At 40.3% G+C, this 23,810-nt stretch overlaps 1 protein-coding gene across 1 annotated transcript in view; it reads right to left on the bottom strand.

Annotated features, from left to right (window-relative positions):
• PREP (prolyl endopeptidase) overlaps positions 1 to 5,043 on the bottom strand; it is an 86,272-nt gene extending 81,229 nt beyond the window's left edge. Inside the window, exons 1-2 of the mRNA XM_014880414.2 lie at positions 4,804 to 5,043; positions 3,465 to 3,539 (exon numbers count right to left, since the gene is read on the bottom strand). Of these exons, the coding sequence (XP_014735900.1) occupies positions 3,465 to 3,539; positions 4,804 to 5,028 (300 nt within the window). The 5' untranslated portion in view covers positions 5,029 to 5,043. The remainder of the gene's footprint in view (positions 1 to 3,464; positions 3,540 to 4,803) is intronic.
• Positions 5,044 to 23,810: the final 18,767 nt, after the last annotated feature.

Genomic DNA, 23,810 nt, shown 5'->3' with positions numbered 1-23,810 from the left:
GCTATCTTGTGACTTGCCCCTGAACATTTACGTTTTTAGTGTTTAACAAAGGAATTTCAAAGTGCAATTGGAAAATTTATCAAAACGTGAACAAAACACTGGTCTATTATAACTACAATTCCATTTAAATGTAGATTTGAGAGTTTCAGTTCTAGTCCTAATTCAAATATACACATGTTCAGAATAGTACAACCCAACCCCACGATTCCTGCTTTTTCCTGCTTGTCCATCCCTCATGTCTGGAACAAGCTCAGCATTACTGCCTACACTGTCAGTGAATTAAGGTACTGTATATGACTGACATAGCAGCAAAAGGCTTTGCTGTGGTCTAAAAATGAGCTTATTTTCCACGAAGTGTTAAAACAAACCACAAAGTTGAAAGTCCAACTAAGCCAAAGCCAAGACAACAGTCAAAGTGTGGTGTTGCGGCTGTGGCCTATGTCATTACCAGAAGTGTTTCACCAGCATAGCACATTTCTGCTATGCCAGGGATGTTTCCATAATCTGACTCAGAAGTCAACGGCCAAACAGCAGCAGAGCACAAACTCACATTCTGCACTTCCTTTCCCCAAAGTGAGACAGGAACTTCCCCACCTGACCAAGGGTTCATTTTTATTTCATTTTATAGCTACCCCTGACTGTTCCAACCAAGCACACGCAAGGGGAAAAAAAGAGATACAGCAAAGCACATAGATTGTGAACATGGAAGTGCATACTTCTTGAACAACAGCTTTTCCACAAGGGACTGAGGATGTGACTTAACAATTGACATTATCAGCTCTAAGAATGTGCACTAGACCTGCTTAGCCACCTTCAGATTTCAAAAACCTTTTTTTGTAGCAGATAAATGCACTGCATACATAATGAGATCATCTTTGAGACCCGGATGAAAATCTGCTAGATCCATTTGACTTTCACCTAATTAAAAGTAGACTGTGGGTGGCTAGAAAAGGAAAGATCCCATTCTTGGACCATCTTGGATCCAACTATCACATGGCCTTGGGATGACACAGATTAGGCATGTATGTCAATAAAAAAATAATCCACAAAAGTGTTCCCTCCCAGAACATCACCTTGCAATGGTTCTACCCATGCAAGGGAGGGACAGAAGCATTCTTGTTAGTGCAAGAAGCTGAGAGAAGACAGAGAGAAACCACACAACTGCTTGACCTTACTGGAAATCTGCAAACTATACTGGATCAGGTTCAGCATCATCTGCACTACTCACACTGCAAAAATACCTGATTTAGCCAATAACAAAAAAATGTTTCACCCTTCTATGCTCACTTGTTTGTAAACTGCTAGCTATCAAAAGTCCATGTAATCATTTGGACTGGTCACTGACAATAAATATATTTTTTTTTAACTCATAGCTGTTGTGGGTGGTTTCCTTCATCCCAGTCCCTTTAGATCTACAGTGGACATCAGGTGAAATCACCATGGACATTTCAGAGTTAAAACCAACCTCACAAACCTTTGCTTCTTTCTCCATGCTTCAGGGAATAGCAAACTTTATGTTCCACTGACTCAATACAGAAACTAAGTGAAGCCTACTCATTTATTTTCTGTGAGCAAACCAATGTTTGACATGTCTATTCCTGCTACGCCTAGAAAGGCAGAATTCCAATGTATTTGTGTATCTATTTGACAGCAATTTTTTTCTGACTTTTATGAAAGATGTAAACCCGAAAAATACTTTAATTCCCTTTGTTCAGTAACTCCTTTGGAGTAAGATGATATATTTGCATACTTACTTACACAGGAACTCTATCCACTCCTTTTGTCATACTGCTACTATTGCAATTTTGCACTGCAAAATTTCTGCCAAGGTGAGTAGTTTTTCCAGTGTAGGCAAGTAAGATGTAATGACCTTCATTCCACCAATATGACAACCTGTGTCTGGGCTGCAGCACTTTTGCGAGGTTGTTATAATTCCCTATTCCTTATTCTGCCTCCTGTATAAACTGCAAGCTCTAGAGAATGTGATTCACTGTCCCCCAACTGTTCTCGCCCAACCTGTTCACAGTAAGTTGAATATAGGGACACAAGAAATCAGGTCTTTGCATTTTCTCAATCCCTAATCTATCACAGGATCCCAAGAAACACTTTAATAGGTGTCCGTAAGGCATCTCTAAAATAAAAACATGACCATACCTCCCACATATACATTCCTCTCAATTTGGCACAAAATTAACCTGTTTACTTCTCTCAACTTTCTAAATAGGTCGTTTTCGATACTAAGGTCCATGGCAGAGTTTTACACTAAAACCTGATCCCAAACCAACCTTTTTAATCCACCTGAGTATTTACATATGCTGACAGATTTGTAAGTAGGGAATCAGTTCCTAGCTGCACGCATTTTATCTTGCTCTTGACAGTTATTCTAAGTTCTATTTGACCAACATCAGGCTCATGAAAATGTATAAGGCAAGCACATACACAGAAGAACCTAGAAGGAATCTCATTAATAGAAAGCCACACTGTTAGGTATCTTTGAACAGAGATCATGCCCTTCATCAACTTTCTAACACAATGTGGGTAGAAGCCTGTGTTTAGGATCTGGAACTACAATTATCACTAAGTTAGCAGCCAGCACAGAGTAATTACTAAGTTAGTAGCCAGTACAGAGGAAATCCCCCCAATGCTATCACCTATCACTTTCTGCCACCATCCCTGCAACTCCCTATGCCATGAATATGAATTGGCCCACAAATCATTGTTTTTCATGATCCTCTCTCAGTGACCAGCTTCAGAAGCAAATTCTAGCTATCCCAGACTGCAGGCTGAAAACACTGCAACACCTCCAATCTGTAATAACAGACACTGACAAAGCCTAACTTCAGGAGAAAAACGTTTTTGGTTTTGCCTTTAAAAAGAATTAAAAAAAACTGTACTCACACACTTCATCAGTTTTAGAAGAAAGCAAGCCCAAGTTTTCCTTCTATCCTTTCCTAACTATTTTATTATGGCAATTTTAGATTTTAGATGTACTTAGGACAATGGACAAAGCACCCTAAAATTTAAATGTTTCTCTTCAGCATGACATCACCACCTTAAGCATTCAAACTGGCCAAGAAAATTAGGTGCAAGATGAGTATGGGTTTAATTTTAAAAATTCTGTGATCTAAGTTATACCAAGTGAGCCAGACTTTCATAGAACCATAGAGTGGTTTGGGTAGGAAAGGATCTTGAAGACCATTTAGTTCAATGCCCCTGCCATGGGCTGGGACATTTGCCAGTAAACCAGGTTGCTCAAAGCCCCGTTCAACCTTTCCCCCATTAAAACACAGGGTCAAAATAATGGCATTGCTGTTGGTGCCAGGAGATATCACACGGACTACACCTTCGTTCACATACAAGCTTTCAAAAAGAATTGGCACTTTCTCCAAAAGCAGAGTACCAATGCACCTGGTCTATAAAAGAGAACCATGTGAAAACAGGCAATCCCAGGCAAAAATGGTTACCTTCGTCTGTTCACTATCAGGATCTTCAAGCCAGCAGTATGGATCGCTGATTTTACACCCATGGTAATCCGACACCTGAATTTATAAAGACAGCAATTTAAAAAAAGACATGCACACAAGCAAACTCTATCCATCAAGGAATGACAGTCAGCATGATGAAGGGCATTTGGAGTTTAACAAAAGCATTCAGTGCTCAGGAGCCAAGAAAGAGAACCAATACATTGCTCTCAGGTGAATTACAAGTATTACCACTCTTTGGTGATGGCACCACAGCAGCAGAGTAGTTCTCAGAAAAAAAACACAGTGCACTAGAAAAATTGTGAAATGCACATAAATTCCTTCCACAAGATAGATTAGTAAGCAAAAAAGAAACCCTGCCAACCAAATCAAGACCCTTAAGATTTTCAAGCCAAATCATAGAACCTGATTACTGGATATGGTTCCTAGTTACACAAACGGTCTCTGGTTCAGCCCTCCCTACTACTGTTGCCCACAAGTATGTGTATAATGTATATATATATAAATAATAATTTTAAAAAATCAAAAGCCCACCTTCAAAACAACAAGCAAACAAAACAAATACACTACAAAAGATTAATCCACGTGGTTAAATTTACCTGCTTCCTTCCTCCAGTACACAAAAGAAGACTAGATACCTGCTACTAGGGCTTGCACAATTCAGCCTTTCAGTCAACTAGAAAAGTAAATACTTCAGGATTTTTTCCAGCTTTGGCTCATACCAGCAAACAGTTTGTTTTAAATGCAATGTAAATCCTTCCTGGCCCGTGCACAATGCACAGTGCTTTGAAGAAGGGAATGAAAATCGAACCCATTTTAGCCAAACTTACACCGTAATCTCTTGTGTATCCAGATACGGTGGAAACACAGGGAGCTGGGACTATGTTATAGATGTGCCATACTATATAAATAGACTATTTGTTCCTCTGCTGGCGCTGCTGCAGCCCGGGCGGAGGCCTGGGTTTCCCTGAGACACCCACCGGTACCGAAGGTCGGGGATGTGCCCTGTGGCCGCTGCTCCCGCACCCCCGGTCCCGCCACCCGCCCCGGACCGGCCCCCGGCCCCGCACACGCGGGATGTGCCCGGAGGCACCGGCGCAAGGGCCCCAATCCAGCCTTAACAAACCCCCGGCAGCAGCCACGGCCCGACAAACCCGAGACCCTGCGCAGGGAGCACGCCGGGCGTTCCGAACAAAGCCCCGAGAGCCGAGGCGGCACCCCCGCCCCGAGGCGACCCGCGGGGCATGGCGACCCGCGTGCTCCGCGCCCGGGCCCCGCGGCCGCCGCACGCCGGGGCTGTCCCAACCGGCGCCGGACTCACGGCGGTCTCGTCGCGGTACACCTCGGGGTACTGGAAGGCCTGCATGGCGGGCTGCGGCGGAGAGGGCCGAGAATCAGAGGAGAAGGAGGAAGAGGAGGAGGAGAAAGAGGAGGAGGAGGCGAGGCGCGGAGGCGGCCGCGGGGCTGGGGCCGTGTTTCGGGCCGTGGCGGCAGCAGCCGGCAGCAGGCGCGCAGCGCGGCACAGGCGGAGCGCCGCCGCCGCCATACGGCCGCCCCCTGCCAGCACAGCGCCAGCGCCGCCGCGCTGCGCCCCCTGCAGGCTCCCGCCGCCATGGCGGCGACTGACGAGCCGGGCCTGCCGCCCTTGGTCTCTGCTCCCCGCTCCTGGTCACCGTGCTCCCGGTGTACCCGGCACCGCCCGGGTTTCATCCTCCTTACAGTAAACGTTTGCAAAGAAATAAACTCGCAGGCTTTCATCTTTTTTCCGCTCGGCTTCCCAGCCTTGGCACACGGTGAGGGAAGAGGCTCCGGTCTGGCCCGAAAACAGCTGCGTCCTGGGTGGGGTTGATTCTTGGATTCTGATTTTGTGACTCCGGCAGCTCGAAGCCAGGTCGCAGAATCACAGAATCAGTTAGGTTGGAAAGGACTTCTGAGATCATCAACCTGTGACAGAGCACCACCTTGTCAAGTAAACCGTGGCAGTAAGTGCTATATCCAGTCTTTCCATAAACACTTCAGGAATGGTGACTCCACCACCTCTCTGGGTGTGGAGTCAGCCCATTCCGATGTCTGATCATCCTTTCTGTGAAGAAATTCCTCCTGATGTCCAACATAAAACCTCCCCTAATGCAGCTTAAGACTGTGTCCTCTTATTCTGTCACTGGTTGCCTGGGAGAAGACACCAACCCTCACTTGGATAGAAGCTCCTTCCAGGGAGTTGTCAAGAGCCATAAGGTAACCCCTGAGCCTTCTCTTCTCCAGGCTAAATCTGGCTTGGTCTGCTCAAACCTTTAGTGCATTTCTATCGAACATACCTGTACAAGTTTCCCGTGACTCCCGTTTGCCCTAAAAGCAAAGGAGAAGTTGGCCACCTGGTCCCAGTGAAGATGGCCACTCCAGAACACCAGCCCAGCTGGCTGATGCTGGTTGTCCTCACCCCCAGTGTCACGGTGTGTAGTCCCATGCCAGCCCTTGGTCTGCACTGCCAGTCTGGATGAAAGGGCACCCAGTAAAGGTGCTTCAATTGGATTGCTTCAGGCTCATCCATGAGGTGTTTATTTTACAATAGGATTTCCTAGATCAGAAAATGTGCGAACATTTTTCCTCTAGGTGTACTCCTGTACAATGGAAACACACAGGGGACAGGAGGTGCTTTGGCAAACGTGGCTGAACTGCTTCTCTTCTGAATGAAGCTGCTGCCCACAGCCTTTGCCAAGCTGTCGTGTCAGCCTGGGGAGGGCTTCACTGCAGCTCTTCATCCAGGGTAAACTCGTGTGTATGCGTGGTTAATGGCACCAGCTGGAGACACAGAGGTTCGTGTGTGGTCTTTAAAGGTCTGGTCAGCCCAAAAAGTGCTCATGATTGTTAATAAAGTAACCATCTGGAATGACAATGACCTAAAACATTTTGGGAATGGCATCAAACCTTTATAGTTACCAGCTCAGAACTGATTGCCTTCTCTTAATGGAAAGAGTTACCATCCTGTGTAGAGGCTGACGGTGGTGTACATATGAAATATGCCAGCCTCATAATGCCCACTATTACTAAGTGACATAACCGTGCTCATCATCTTTGCTTACATCCTAAACAACAGCTGTGTCTTCTTTTCTCTTATCCCTTCTCTTTTTATCATTCTTTCTTCTTACCTTGTTTCTTTGTTAATTTTCTCCCTTTGCAAGGCAGCAGGACTGCTGCTGACTACGACTACACCTTTTGTTCTGGAGCTCAGGAACATGCCACCAGCAAGGAGGTTAATGTCAATGCCTTGACATGCCTGATGCTGATAAAAGCTTGCTAATTGTCTGAGCAACTTGCTTAGGTACATACTGGCAAGCCAAGGCTGTTTCTGTCTAAAGCTTCCCAGACAGAATTGTATATGCACACAAATTTGCATCGTGGGGAGAATTACTAGCTCAATACTTCTGTCAAGAGTTCTATTTTCCAGTGTGCAACACAAATAAGCTGTATGTGCACAGTTTGTCCGTGAGTTTTTGGCAGCCTACTGCAAATTCATTTTGTAAACAGCAGAGGCCATGCATCTGATTCAGAGCTGCAGTTTACCTCGTGAAAATGTCTCTTTCAGCTTGAAGGTATTGTATTTATGTTTGTCCAGAATGCCCGACTGTTTAGCAGCTCGGGCAAGGTTATCTGTCATGTATCTGACTGAACAGCCCTACATCTCAATATCCCGGGCATTTCCACAACATCTCCGAGTATCAGCTTCATGCTACAAAAGCAGCCAGTCTGAGCTGTAGTGGAAGTTTTGGGCAGCTATGGTTCTTCCACACAGCTGGAGCTCCCTGAGCTGGCGAGAGAGGGCAGCCTGGCCCCACGAGTGCTCCGAAGCTCCTCACGGCAGTTCTTCAGGCTCCAGCAGTGCTCTCAGAGCAGGGCAGGGTAATTCCTGAACAGGCTGGCAAGCATCCAGTCACACAGCACCTGTCTGTCACAATACCTTACAATTCGTCCTGGATACAGGATGAAGGTGGGAATACACAAAAAAACTCCAAGTACATAGCAGTCCAAGGTAAGATCTTTGGACTGGTAATTTTACAAGAAGTAATTTTCTTTCAAAGGTGAGCACCAAGGACAGAAATTGAAATTTCTCTGTACTGTAAATTTCTCCCTTGTTTTTTGGGGGGATAGTGGAGGTAGAAGGAAGTGAACAACCGCAGAAGAAGCAAATCTACACTGTCAGATCTTTTCTTATCAGGAAAGCAGCTAATACAGGTTCACATAATGTCTAAAACACTGCCCCAAACATATCTTTCTTACCAGACACCATGCACCCCCTATACAAATGGAAGAGAATGCAGTGTGCTGTCTGACAACAGAAATCCTTACAAGGAAAGGTGTTGCACTCTTCTGCCTTTTTACAATATGTTCGCTTAACACATCAGGACTGTGATACGACTGAAAATTTGAAGCCTTTCTTAATTGTTAGTGTTGTTCCAGAAAGTAAATTTCTACTAAAATTTTACCTTTTCTTGGGCCTAACCAACAGAGTTCAGCTTTGATATTTGCTGTGGTTTGAGGATAAATTGCTGAGTAAGCAAAAAGTTATCTTCTGCGTATAAAACAAAAAGTTTGAAAATCTCTCAGTAGTGTTTGTCATCTTATCACACTCCTATGTTAGCATGATTCTGATCATTTACAAAACAGATACTGGTCTCTGCTGATATTAATTATAATTCTGCTGATCATCCGTCATTAGCAAATCTCTTTCAGCTTAGTCAGCATCTCCACAATTACTCACTGCAAGTAGTATATTGACTCAGTAGGAAGTGAACTCATCATCCTGGTCAGGAAAGATCTGACAAAAATATCTAGCAGCAAATTTTGTTTTTACCTTTCCTTGTCGCTCTTTCCCAAACCTCACTCACATTATGACTTACCAATAACTGGAAACTTTTCTGCTATAGAATGAAGACACGTCTGTACCTTTGCTCCTGTTTTCTAGGTATGTTTTTTATTTCATTTACTTGCGTGACATCAGTTCTGCTGTTCAGACCTTTACCAACAGGTGTCAGCAGAACCTCAGTCTTGTGCTGTGATGAGAGTGCTGAGGTGTACAAGTAACTCCAGTTTCGGAGGAATGTGACTCTCAAATTGTCTGCCCTGATGGGTTTCTGTTTTGGAAGCATTGACTCAAGAGCCTAAGTCCTGTTGATTTTCAGTGATCCTTTGATTCCTAGATTATGTTCATCTAGTCTACACATTAATTATGATAATTTTGTATTGTTTATGGGTAATTAAAGGATTGCTCGTTTTTAAGCTGAATTATGAAGTGGCTTACATAATAAAATATGGTTTTATTATCTCAATCACAGAAACTTCTACATGACATACGTCTGGTCAATATTTGAATGTACAATCAAGCAAAACAATATTTCGTTGCAGTAAACTTCTCTATATGCCATGGGACAGGATGGGTTCATTGAAGTCAGTGTCACACCACAGAATCATCCTCTAGCTTGCCCTGGGTATGTGCATTGGTGTGCTTACATGTGCTTACCCTGCTATGAAGTCAGTTCAGTGATGTAGTGATGTCCACGAAGCATTAGCATGGCATTGCAATTACAAAGTAGTATTAAAGGGTGTTTCATCAGGTAGGCAATCTAAACCAACATATCTAAACTGTTGTAGGAGGATGAACACTGAGATCATGGTATAAGTACTCCAAATCCAAAATCACTTTTCGGTGAAGAAGCTTTTTCAGACAGATGAAAGTTAAGGTGTTTTAGGTTTACCTTTTCCTTGTACGGTGATCTGAGGTGAAGAACAAATAAAATTCTGATGGTAGATAAGACTGATGACCAAAATTTTTTCCATTAGTCTTTTTTATTATTATTAAATTTTAACATGTAATTTGCCAGTAAAAGAAGGATTTGCCAGAAACCAGAGATCACGTAGTAAAATCTGTGCCCTTGTGTCCTTGTCTTCTTGTGTAGACAGTCAATACTCAGGTGTCACTACATGTGCTGTGCTTGGGTCATTTAATAAGTTTTCACAGAGACCTTCAGTGTTTGCAAGGTTTGTAGGTCTGGTTCCTACTTATGCACCAAATCACTGTGTTCCTGATATCCAGATTATACTTACTTCAGCATTTCTGGAAACTAATCCTAATCTTATACAATTCATTTGGGAGATGGCTCAAGTATTTTGCCAAATTCTTCTTAAGAAGGCTATTGCAGAAGAAAAGTTAGAAGGAATTGAACTTTTCTTGCTACACAGTATTTAACAGGGGAGAAGGGTGTGACATAAAGTCCAACAAAGTCAACAGAAGTTTTTCTGTCTACTTTTTCCCAGAACCTATTTCACTGAATCTTGAATCAGCCCTTCCTCTACCTCCTCCCACCAAACTTCACTCTGAAAAAAAGAACTATCTTTACGAATTTAATTTTCTATCTAAAGAAATTATGTTCATTCTTTTGTGTGGAAAGTTAGCAAATCCATATTAGTGAAGTGGAAATATAATTGTTAATTTTCAGTGTTTGCTTTTGCCTTTCCAAAGTATATTTTGTTGGTGTTATTGTATGCTGAAAAAAACACCTTATATGCTAACTCCTGCCTTCAGTGTTAAAAGCAACTAAGATAATCTTTATATAGAAAAGGATGACAGTATAAATAATTCTTATATGGTAGTATCTGAAAGTGGAGATAAGTACGAATTGGAAGAAAGCTTTTAATTCTTTTCCATGCTGAAAATCTATGGATAAAAATTTTCTGCTTTGAATGAAATCTTCTGCCTACTGAAGTCAAAGGAAGTTTTGTCACTGATTTCAAGAGTGAATGAATGTCACCCTTAATCTTGGCAGTGAGCAAACCAGTAGGCAGCTTCCTGTTAACAGATTATGACAGGCTGACAGAATTTGAAATACACTAAACATAGGGAATCTGATATATTTTTCTTGGAAAGGAGAACAGTTTTAGCTCTTTTTAAAAGACTCCACATTTAGAAATCTCTTCTTCTGATGTTATCATCTATCCATGTTTAATACGTTTTGAATGTATGTGTTCAAAGGCTTAGAAATAAAGCTTTCTGTTATATCTCAGAAAAAAATTTGTTTGGGTTATAAAAATATAGAAACTATAGATCCCTGCAGAAAGAATGAACTTTGGAGTCAGAGCACCAGAAATGTGCTTCCGAGTGAGACTTGTACATGCCTTTGAGAAGAACCTCTCAGTACTTGAGAAAGAGAAAGAAAGAAAACTATATCCAATTCAGTGATAGCCAAATCTGAAATTCAAACTAAATTGAACACTGTGCAAGGTTATGCCACAAAGTAGTCCTTTAGTCACCCTGTATAGCAATTTATTTAAAATATAACCTCTACAATTCCACAGTGAAGGAAAAAATAAGAATGAAAAAAAAGTTGATTCCAGAAGTGCTTTTCAAGAAAGGTACCTGATTTCTGTAGATGCTAAATAATTATAATAATTAGAATTCATCTTTTAAACATTTAGGGATAACTTTAGCCTCTTTGAAGGGATGTGAGTCAAATCTAATCCTGAAACTGAATAACACATTCCAAAGATGCTAAATATCAAATCTCTGTATTTCTAGTACTGCAGACTGTGCAATTCAGATGTTGACCAGGACTTCACTGTGCCATCTTTCACACATGGCTAGGTGATAGAGATGCTCCATGTATTTATAATCTACTACTTTCAATCAAAGTGAAGAACACAAGACAACAGGTAGCTTGCATTCAGAGACATGGAAGAAAAGAATGTGATGTTGCAGGTCATTATTATGCATGTAACACTTGCAGCATGCCCACAATCTGGTGTTTTGCAGTCTGTGAAAAAGGAAAGCTCCTGGGGACAGGTTGAAGGTGCATAATGGCAAAGTTATATATGTTTTTACAGAGAGCTTCACCTTGACTGCCAGAGCCATGGAGAAAGAAGGCATTACTGATGTGAAAGGTTCCTGAATGTGTGACGACAGATGGTGCCACAGGTTGTCCAAGATGGCAGAGTGGCTGCAGTCTGTACGCAGGAGAATTATGTTGTGCTTGATGTCGGGGGAGTGGATGGGAACATGGGAGGAAAGGGCAAACCTGCTTACAGCTGTGGGCATGGAGGTATGAGCAGGAAATGAGCTCTGTCAAAATCAGGGAGAAGCATCTTGCGATGAAAGGATGAAAGCGGGACTGGTAATTTTAGCTGTGTGGAAGTAAGAGGAAGGTCAAAGCTTTGAAGTTCACAGAGAAATTTACAGAGAGCCTCAAAATTTACAGAGAGCCTCCAGAGTCCTAGACTGAAGGTGCTCAAGGCACCAAGCAACAGAACAGCCAGTGATGTTAACCACAGTGACTGGAAAAAGCAGTAGCAAGGATAGCTTAGGAGACAGATTAAGAGCTCTTGTGAGCCATACTGAGTTTGAGCCGATGGCGAGACATTCAGAGAGAAGCAGACTGAGCTTTGGGCTTGGGCAGACTGGAGCAGACTAGTGGATTTGAGTCATCACTGTGAGCAGTTGGGCTTCTTTTTACAGACGACCTCCCCCAGATAGGAGGTGCCCTTTCCAGTGGGATGGGGAAGCCGACCAGGGACAGAGCCCTCTGGAGCTCACAGAAAGCTGGAGAAAAATGAGGGCATGTTATTCTCCTGTTCCAATATGCAATTTGTTGATGTGAAAAGCTTTTAATAACTAATTTCAAACCCTACAACCAAAACTTTTCAAGAGATACATTTGAATGTACTGTGGGGCTGGTACAGAAGCCCTATGTGGTTTATACAGTAAATAGTCACTTTTGTAGAGGAATTTGAAGTTTGTCAAATTACAAAAATGTTACTGAAAATTAATGTCTTTCATAAATTCTGTTATTTGCTTCTCTTGGAGAGTTGTGCAGGAATTTCAAAGATCTGCATATCAGAGCAAATTAAACATTTTTCTTCACCTGGAAATTTTAATTCAATTTTTGCAAACTTTTTTGTTTGTTTGTTTTGTTTCGTTGGTTTTTTGTTTGGTTGGTTGGTTTGGTTTTGGTTTTTTGTGGTTTTTTTATTTGTGGGGTTTCTTTGTTGTTTTTTATCCCTATGGTTTCAAATTCTTACAGAAAATGTAAGGATGGAGGAATTGAGACAAATTTAATGGAAATAAATTCCTCTTTTGAATATTTTTATTAGATGTTCTCCCTTTGCATTCAGTCTAGACAAAGGAGATATTTTTCAGTGCCTGGAACAGATTCCTGAGTACAGCCAGAAAACATGGAGCAAATCAGAGAAATTGCAAAAATAAGTATGACACATTTGAGTAGAAAAAGATTCCACAAAAAATTCCTCACAAACTTCCTTTTAATTCATTGCATCTAATTAATCTAATTTATTTTTGCCTCTTGGCAGCTCTCCTATTCTAAACTCTGCACATGCCTGAGAGTCATCAAAATGCACAGGACGGGGCCAAGGTAAAACAAGGCCTCTGCCCTATAATTTCATAGACCAACTATTCCAAAGCACTGCTGAAATTACCCAGGTCAGAAGAACCCTTTATTAATCTTGAGAAAAAAATTTAAATGAGCATTTGTACTAAATAACAGTGATGTTATTTAGCTCCCCTTTGCCCCTTTCCTCTCATATGTAGTGGGATTGTGATGTTGGTATTCTTCACCCATTTCTGATGTTTAGTTTTTGAAGAGCCAACAGACAACTGCTACAGGTTATTTGATCCTTTACAAAAATTATTTAATTATCTACAGTTAAATATCCTAGAGGAAATAAAAGTACTTGGGAAAGAAACCTAAATGAGAGAAAAGCAAGAATTAAAGACTAGGACACCACATCTTCTACAAGAAGGGTCTTGCTTGCCTGGTAGACTTTCTTTGATCTCTAATTATGTTAGATGTTATGTTGTTGATGTTAGTGCTCTAAATAATCCCTCTCTGAATTCACTAATTAAATCTTTTAATATTATTCATTCCCTCCTACCAAAACTTACTTTAGTAATTAAAAACATCATGGTAATTTATTCTGACTGTATGACTATTTTGTCAGTTATTTATTTAAATAATTTTATTTTATTACAACCTCACAAAAAATTCATCCTCATCATTTAATTAGAGATGCATGTGAAAAGCCAAAAGGTATTTGGAGTTAGGCTGTGTTTGTTCACTTTATTTATGCCCTTACTCTTGCGAACTTCAGGGTATTTACAAAGGTATAAAGGGTAACAGTTGTTACCACACCAAGTAAAACTTGCAAAATATCTCCGTTTGCTTCATGATAAGCATGTTATCTAAATCTTGTAAGCACTAAAGAGATCAGAGAAAGAAATGTACCTTTCTCTTGTGTAATGCTACCTGGATTTTCTTTTTGTCTTGCGGGAGACTGGCATGTTGCTGTAAAACAGCCTTCTTAATCACTTGTGCACTCACTGCCCTTTTACTGATACCACTCACATGGAGAAAGACACATTTCTAGGAAAGACACAGCTCTTAGGATTTCTCTTTTACCAGAGCTAACTGAAGGTTGCTGCCTATGTAAGATCTTTGCTCACACTAGCAGCTCTGAGCTGGGGGGTTTCAGCCAGAGACACATTGGAGCATCAGACAGACTTGCTCCAAGACTCAAACCTTCGGAAAAAGCACAGTAAATTTAGTAACCATGCCCCTATGGGTACTAAAGAAACTGAATTTGTCTTCTAGTTTCAGGGTAATAAACCTAACAGCCTCATTTCCTGGAGGGTGCTGAAAATAAATTCAGCCAGACCCCTTGTTTCAGGGAGTGGAAAAGTTGGCAAGCAGTGTTCTCCAAGGAAAATCAAACAGAAAAAGTCCCTTGGTTGGAAACACAGGGCAGTCTTCCTTTTTCTCTTTGCAGAGCACAGAACTGAAGTCATGGTTGTCTGAGTTAACCCTTTTTTATTCCCTGGAGGCAGCCTGATATGCAAAATGGATACTGTGCCAACCACCAGGCTGGAGTAGGTGGCTTTCCTGCTGAGCCATCTACTTCCTACAGCCCGCCATAGCCACAGGAGGTCAGCTCCCCCTGATTTACTCTTCTTAACTTCTCCTTTTCAGGATGATTTGCTCACCAGTGAGGAAAGGCACGCAGTGATCAGACAGAGCATTGCATCTGAGCCTGACACTTCACAAATCACATTAAAAAAAGAGATTTATCTATGTCTTCCCCACTGCCACTCAACCCCTCCAATCCCCCTCAGAATCTCTCCCTGAATGGGCATGATCAGGTTTGGAATGAAAGCAAGGAAATGAGGAGAGCCTCGATTGCCCAGCTCCCTGGGAGTCTGCCTTAGAAACCACTCAATGAGCCCATGGCTCATGGCTGCACAGTCAAATTGTTGGGATTGTGATTATAGGCAGGTCTTCTGTGGAACCTCATCCTTCTGTCCAAGGAGTCCACCAAGTCCTCACCTTTCCTCAAGTACATCGAAGGACATCTTCACCATATGTGAGCAGAAATTTATATTACCTTATGCTATGTTGATTAAATTACTTGAAGATCCTTCTGGAGTGACTCAGAGAGGACCCCACCTGGTCTAGGAAAATGGAGTTCTGGAATGGCACCACTGGAGGACCTGGTCTGTTATCCAGCTTGCACCTGCAGAGCAGGTGAGGAGTTACTAGCAGGACTGAACACATAACTGAATTTCTGGCCCATATACCTAAACCTTTCTGCTAACATCCAACTTAACCATGTAGTGGAGACATCTTGCATTGTTTTGCTACAAATCTTGCAGAATTCAATGCAGTCCAAAATTGTGCTCTCGAAGTTCATTTACCAGTACATACTATGCTGTCTGCTACGGTAAAAAATGCTCAGTCCCATGAACTCAGGTCTCCTCCTCCTCCTTCCCCCTGCCCTTGCATACCTGCACACTCAGCACTTCCCTCACATAAAGCCTGATCTGCTCTAGGTTTGCTTATCACAGTCTCAAGAGTAAGTACTATGCAAAGTTAAAATCTGTTGAGCACAAGGGCATTTGACCCTGACCACAACCTGCTGTTCCTTTAACAAACAATTAAGGCATTCCATGTGTGACTAAATTTGAAAGCAAACCCAAGAATTAACCAGGTTGTTTTAAATAGGGATATAAATAAGAAGCAGCCCAGCCATTGCCTAAGAGATAAGCCAAAACTTGGGGGTTCAATAAAAGTTCAGTCACTTCCGAAGGCTGGATATTTATTTAGGGACCAGGGACATAATTTAGGGAAAAGGTCTTTATTTAGGGATTTTAAGGAACACAATGTCCCCCTGAATCTCATTTCTATTTAAGTAAGTTTCCTCTGAGTATGGATGATGCTAGAGGAAAACAGCAAAGCCAAATCCTTTCTCACTTAGCACAAAAAGTATTTCTGTGGGACTTCTAAGTCTAGTGTGAAGTAGCAACAAACGAAATAGTTACAAAAGTAGCTGCATAACTCTGCATTATGTGTCCATCTTATCGCTTGTGAGAAGACAATGCAGTAAGAAAAATCTGCATTTAAATTAGGTTTGGCATAGAAGCTTGGCTGGCATAATACAGATTAGCTTTTAAAAAGATGCTAATGAAAAACATATCAAATTTTAAAATTAGTGGCACGTTGCTTGATCAATTTCATAGAATGGCAGACACTATTTCTTATATGAAATGGTATATTGAATCCTTGAGTAAGCTAATTGACATACATTTTCTAATTGTTAATATAGTTATGTGTTACAGTTCTGAATCATATAACTTAGGAAAACCTAAAATAGTTTTAATGCTCTAGCTAGGGAAAAAATGCTATAATAAAACTGCACGTACCAGGAGAATTTGCAAGTAGCTTTTTAGCATGAAAATTTTCTCTGTGGCAGAAAAATAGATGTAAGGAGAACTTTGGTTCCGTTTAAGAGTATGAAGTTAAGAAAATCAGTAATTAAGTTATGAGATCATGGAAAGTGACTATACCCACACATTTTTCGAGGTGATATGGAGTGCAGAGAGTTCGTTTTTCAGGGTTTGTAGATTGAAGATTACACATTAACCACTAACCTAACTGATAACTCCATGGACAGAGTCCGTTCTTCTATGTAGCATGGCCTCACTTGTCCCATGCATGATGTTTTATGAGAGCTCTAAAACTTATGCTTGCTCTGTTTTCTTGCAAATTATTTTCCATGTAGGTCAAAAGAGCCTTTCCTAAAAGGTCCAGCAAAATATCTGAGGATTTTCATGTCGATAAAATGAAACCTTATATGAATACTATTACAAGGGGGAGTTTTACTTCAGAATACGAAAGTAATCAATTATTCCTATTACTGTTGAATTTGGAAGAGCACTGCTGTTTGTCTAAGAATTGCACAGTACAGCCTATCACTGCAGTGTAAAGCTTAAATGCTTGAAAGTATTTAAGTACCTAACAAGTATTGTGATTTCAAAGAGACTGAATACATGAGCATCTTTGAAATCTTAGTACCATCTACATAAAATCAAAGGCAGTAGCAAGGTCAAGGGGTTTTCATTATGTTTCTGACACTTCTTTTTGTGAGAGTTTTTCTCTGAGTAGCAGAGAAATTGTTAATATGTATGAAGTTGCTGGTTTAATATTCTGTTTTAACAGCAGAAGAAGGTAAGCACATTGTTACAGCAATTAGTACAATGGTAAGATTTGCTTTGAAAAGAAGGAAGTTTTCATGTAATGTTTTAAAGAGATGTTTCTTGGCAGTATCAGGGGTCAGATGAAAGTCAGAAGATCCATTTGTTCTGTTAAACACAGGAAAATATATAAGCACATAATGGTGTTATTATCTTCCTAATTAAAATCTTCCGTGTCTCATGCTACAAGTGAACTAAAATTCTGTAGCCATTATGGTAAGTTAATTCTCATATACAGCACAGTGGTATCAATATTGAATTTTATCAATAGGTAGATCCTTTGTGACAGTTTTTTCTTGCAAGCTCATGTAAATAAAGTGAACGTATACCATTCATTAACTAGTACATATTTTTCTGTATGCATTTATAGCATTAACAAAACATTCATTTTTAACCACATAATTTTTATGTCTCTTTTTTCACAGACATGTTACAAAAGTTTTTCAGTCATCATGATGTTGAGGTTTTCTGTTAGTAGTAAAAAGAAATTATAGGTATTTTGTTGAAATCAAAAGGATTCAGAGCATTTCAATGTCCATATTTCCAAGATGAAAGTTTTACTGAATCTTTTGACTCACCCATTTGCTCCAACTTCACCATCCCAATCCATTTTCGTTACGAGGCACATCTTATTAATCATGTATTTAATATGTGCCTACTATTTCAAATCTAATAATTAATAGTGTGATATTTCAGCAAGGTTTTCAAAACAAATCAGCCCCAATAATTCGATTGCTTTTCCCCAAATTTCCACTTTTCCAAGAAATTCCAAATTAACAGCTTTTTCACCGTAAAAAAGTTGAATATCAAAATGTAAAGAAAAAATTGTTCTAAAACCCAATTTTTTTATTTTAAAGCTAGCAATGATAATTTTCATTTGGAGTAATTTAAAATGCATTTCTTCTCTGTAACATACAAGAAATAGATTAAGTTTTCACTCAGCTGTGGCAATAGTTGCCTTTTTGAAAGGCTTCAAACCCAAAAATATTTAGAATGTTTAATTAACTTCAGAGAAATCATATATTTTTGATTTTCTGAAAACGCACTTTAAAAGGCAGATAGTACCTTCTTGTTTGATTTTTGCCTCTTCTGAGGAGCTTCTTAAAGATCAGAAAGTTTAGAGGTCAACGAGATGATCTGACCCTTAGTAAGTGAACCCCTAATTATTCCAAAAGACTGAGGCACTGGGGATCTGGGATCTTCATTATTCTCTGAAATGCAGTGTTTCCACTGAGCTCTGTTGAGAGATCCCTTTCTTCAATCAGCTCTTTGCCTGCCTGGCAATTCTATACTTTACATTCTTGTTTTGTAGATAACACAAAATCTGTCAAATGAAATATATACTTGATCTTTCTTATCATATTGTTTTACCACAAATGATGCAGTGCATGGTATACAATTCTAAAATAGTGCTAGAAACTATTATATTCTGCTTCCAAAAGTGAGGCTGTCTGAAGTCCACAGATGCTGGCAATGTCTTTTGAAAACTTTCAGGAGCTTGATCCAAAGCCAGGTCAAGCTAATGAGACATTTTCCACTGACTTAAAAATGTTGCTCCTCGGAGTGCAATGCATGTTATGTGTTACAAAGAAATAGGTGCATTTTACTTTCAGGCTTTTTAGGGCGTTGTGGTGTGAACTTTTTTTAAACAATCAGTTTAAAGGCTAATTCCAAAGTCCACGGTACTCAGAAGGCTGAATCAAGCTGAAAATTCTGTTCTGTGAGTATTAATATTCCACTAAGGCAAAATTCATCTCTCAAATGCACCCATCACTTACCCATCTGACTAGATCCTTCCTCATCCTGCTTTGCCCTTTTATTGAATATAAGCTGACTGGTGCCTATGTTTGCAAATAAAGAGCCTTATACTGAGGCAATTTGTTTATCATTAGATTTAGTGAGCTGTGCTCCTAAGCTGTAATGATTAATGATACAATAATGCAAAGGTTTCAGGCTCTAGACTCCCTCTGCTTTGGGTCTTCTATGAACAAAATGACAAAGTATTTTCTGACCCATACTCTGAGAGATGCCCAATTTTTAGAAGTATTTTATTAACATACATGAACCCAGTTAAAATGAGTGATAACTGGGGAATTAATTCAGTAAAAATAGTGACTGGCTATGGGAGAGCTTCAGTTAGGAGTTCTGCATGAGTTAAATATGATATTTTACTTCTTCACTGCTATACACCTCAGTGAAATAGTCTTATTATAAAGAAACAGTCAGATTTTGTCTTTCACCTACTTTTTACTGCAGGTTCCTGTCTTTTCACTTTGATTTGTATAGCTGCACTGTCTGCTGTGTGCTTGTGTCCCCACAGGACCCTTTGTTTCCTACCTTTGAAAACATTCAAAACAAACAAGACCCTTTCTCTTCCCATAGACAGTACACATAATATTAATGGTTATCTACCTGTGATAAGCAGAGCAGTATCATTTTACACGACTTGAAAGGGTCATCCATATCGTCAAGCACAATTAACTTGTCTTACTCTCACAAAATGGACTGAGGGAAGTAACTAAGGGGCCATAATTCTTCATATACCTGGAAAACAGTTCCAGGACAAGGAGACACCCAAAAGACACAAAAATATTCTAAACAACAAGCACAACTGGCTTTCTATTGAGAAAAGCAGCTGTATTGCACCTTTTTGATGTGATAGTCTCCGTGGTGCCTGTGTGTGTATTTACTGAGATGATCAGTTGCATACAAATTTGAACAAGTCGAGCTGCAGGATTTAACTTCCTGCTTATCCCACTTTTAAACAAAGCACACTCTTTGAAATATTTCTGGAAAACAGAGTGAAAGTTGTTTTGAGGATATATCCAGACTTCAATAGAAAGTGTTTTGAAATGTCACGGAACTTGCACTGTTTCTCTGTTCAGGTTTTGGTTTGCAGCCTACCTAGATCAGAAGAGCAAACTAAGAATGAGTGGTAACTCCAGTTCTCTGAAGTAGGCTTTCACACCCCACGGTACCTTTCAGTTCTCAAAACTAATGTGAAACAAAGGTTTTGCTTAGAGGAGAAAATGTCCAAGTAACTACTGTGTGGAGAGCAATGTTTGTAATTCAGCATGTCAGCATATCTCCTCTGAGTCAGCACTGAATCAGTGTCCCAGCTGATGTTTAGGATAGTGCCATACTGTTTCATTCAGATGTAATGATGTTGACCACTTGGGCTGTAGAGAATGGCGTAGCAGTTCTCACAATAACACAGCTATTAAATGCGTGATGTGGAGAAATGCCATATCAAAGTACTGCTCTAGCCACATACATTATTCCTGCAATTAAATGAAATATATTTCACTTCCTGTCTGGGTAGTACTGCTGCCAACAAGGTGCTGACTTTCAACAGAAGAATGATTGGCTGTCAATAGCACATCCTTTATCCTTCAGAGTTTTTTCCCACAGTGCTTTAGGATCTTTTAAGAAAGTGACCTGGTAAATGCAAATTTTTTCTTTATTAATAACACCACCAGTTTGAATCTGCCATTTTCTTTTTATTACTAATGATAAAATCTTTACAATGCCAATCATGTTGTGTCTTTTCCCCGTTTAATATGCCTGTATAAGGAGAAATGGTCAGAAGAAAGCTAGCCTTCCTTGCTCAGATGAAATTTAAAATAGAGAAATAATTGAACAGTGCCTATTTCCCATGTTTTTATTAAAAAAACCCCCATCCATAGATTAATTTTTTTTTAGCAGAAAAGGATGTCTTGAAAAGCAAGCAAAAAGTATTCCCAAATAATTCTTCTCCATTTTAAATTATTCTGTGATTCTGTGAATCCTTTCTGTGTGCATTCTCACCTTGATAAGAAAACGGAATTTGGAAATGCTTCAGACATCCTTTTTTTTTTTTTTTTTTTTTTTTTTTCTGACAATGGTTAAAGCTGAACTGGTATGTTCTGGTAAAGAAATCACAGCTTCCTTTCCTCCACTTATCCTGTAGAGTCAAATATTTTGCCGGCTCTACGCTGAGCGAGCTCAGCCGGCATGAGAGCCGGGAGTCCCCGGGGGCTTGGAGCCGGCTGGAGAGGGCGAGTTTGTGCTGCAGGGAGAGCGGAGGCTGCGAGGGGCTGAGCACGGAGCAGCTCTGCCGGGGCTCGCAGCCCACGGCTGCTGTAACATGAAGCTCGGCAAAGGTCAGCGGCCGCGCTCTGTAGTCTGCTCTCTGCCTATCTGTGCCATCTCTTGAAATAACAGCGACTTCCAGGACTCCTTCACCTTCTTCCCTCTCCGGCCCCGGCATCCCTTCCCTCCCCGGTCCTCCTCTGGCACACATCCTTCAGCGCCACTCTCTTCTCTTCCCTGAGCTTTTCCTGTTGTCATTACAAAGACCTCTATGTCATTTATTGTACTGTGTCCTCTCATTGCCTGGCTCAAAGGCTATCTCTGGCTCTGGAGATAAAGTCTCCACTAAGAAGGATGGAGATTTAATTTGGAAAAAAGACACCATAAAGGGTTAAGAAAAAGAAACATGCTGTTTTGGGAACAAATCCACTCTCTCCATTATTTAGTCACAGGTAAAAATCAAAAATTGCCCTTAATTATCTACTCTCTTCTTATCATACCTAAACTTTGTGAATTTCCTGAAAAATCTATTTATGATCTGTACCCTTGAAAACTTGGAAGCAGTTCATTTGAGAGAAGCTTCCATATTACTCTGCCAAGAGAATTACCAAAATAGACCTGCATTGTTATTTTTGAGTATTCGTGACCCTTCATTCGTTTGTTTGTTTTAAAGAAATTTTTTTGATTGAAGCTGTTTTGCCTTGGTGACAATGAAAGTTAAAAGGGTGTTTTAAGCAATAAAAAAGTAATTGTTTAAGTTTGCAGTACAAATTATTTCTGAGTGACCGCTGTATTTGAAAGAAGGAGACTGCTTCTGTAACATGCTATATTATGTGGTAGATCAGGTACAAAGAAACTTCACTAACCTGGAACTGGAACTTTGGGTAGAAAAGTAATTTCTTGTGTACTTTTATGGCATAAAGTCTTGATTAAATTTTCTCCTGAAATGAAGAAACCATCCTTGCTGCAAGAGCCGTGCTTGGGGCCACCCGTGGCTCCTTTTCCCACGTGCCTCTCACAGATGTGCCAGCCGTGGGTCTGTTATTGCTGGGAGTGTTTGTCACTACCAGGGCCTCCTAAACACCTGCTCAGGTGGGACACCAGCTGGATGACTGGCAGGGGAGGGGGAGACAGGCTTTGCTGTTCACAGATACCAGTCCTGTGCAAATCAAATGGCTGTCTGCAGAGACATACATTGGTGAGTACCTGAGTCCCTTCTCTTGACCATACCAGAAAAAACCTACTTTTTCAAATGGTAATTTCTTAAAATTATGGATTATTCCTAACTCCAGTGAATATGCATGCATTTCTGTCCCCCAAATCTTGTGTTTATCTTCAAAAAAGATGACCAAGATACTGTTGTCTCTATTAAGATAAGTGGTACGATTTCAGGTCAATAAATTAAACTAATATCTCACTGGAGAAAGTCCTAATCTTTACATCTCTTCCACCTGTGTTTTACACTGCTTCTACCAGAAAAGCCCATATTTTTGACAGGTAAAATTATAGTAAAGAGTGATTGATTTGACATAAAGTCATGCCAAAAATTGTGTGAGTGAATGTTATAAAGTATTTAATGGCTTTGTGGCCATAGTGAATAATTCTCTTGGCTTTGATAGCTTGATTTAGACTACAACCTAGAAATATTGTTATAAGTTCAGCTCACCCTACATGGCATCACAGCTGCCACTTTTCTGTCATCTCTTTCCAGTGAAGAGTTTCCATCTAATCTCAGTAGATGATGACCTAGCTTTGCTTATTTATGTCCTTTTGATGGGGTGCAGCAATGTGATTTACACAGGCTTTTGAAGCTGAAGAAACATAAATGGCATGGGACACTACAGCATATAAATTATCTAAAGCTATTGGAAAACTTCTTTTTCAGCTTCTATAAACCACTACATGTGCAAAACAAGAGATTTCCATGCCATGTGAAGACCATGGGTAGCAAAATCCTTCTCCTGCTCTAATGAAACTAAGTATAGTAAGGATCATGGTCTTTGAGGAAGACAAATGATCAGATTTGTGAGTGAGTGAACTCCTGTCTAAAGAATTCCATCAACTTCCCTTCTAAGTGCCTAGCACCTTGGGGCCCATTTTTTGGACTTGCTTGCCTTACATTATCATACTTGGAACAGAAATTAGAGCATATTTTTCAACCATTGAAACAATGGGTTCTGAAATAGCTGCCAGAGTTGATGGAGAAAGAATAAAAATCTACTTCTAAGATAAATTTATGAATGGGATTAAACAGCAAGATATGATGATGATAATCTCCTAGCATGGACATTAATATTTAAGCCATCAAGCTTTGTTACTTTCATGTCTGGACCATCTGATCAGCACTAAAATAAATGTGATCTCAGTTCACGAAATGAATTGTGTCACATTAAGGAAAGGCTTTACTTTTCTGCTGGCCACTAGCAGAGACCAAAGATTTTTTTTCTCTTGACATTAAACTTGACTCCAAATTTGTTTTGTGTTTGAATGTAATTTCTTCCTGCTCCCTTCTGCAGCAATAAACTACTTGCAGTAAGGAAAAGGATATCACACAAGATGTGCTGGGACTCCTATCTGTTCTATTGAGTGCATTTGGGATCAGGAACACATTTTCCCTCATGCCAAATTGGTGAGGCTCATAGGTGTCTGGAAGGAGTGAGGGCTTCTGTACAGAG

Source organism: Sturnus vulgaris, chromosome 3, assembly GCF_052056855.1.
Source record: "Sturnus vulgaris isolate bStuVul1 chromosome 3, bStuVul1.hap1, whole genome shotgun sequence".
Lineage (NCBI taxonomy): Eukaryota > Metazoa > Chordata > Aves > Passeriformes > Sturnidae > Sturnus > Sturnus vulgaris.
This window is presented reverse-complemented; position numbering and strand designations above follow the sequence as displayed.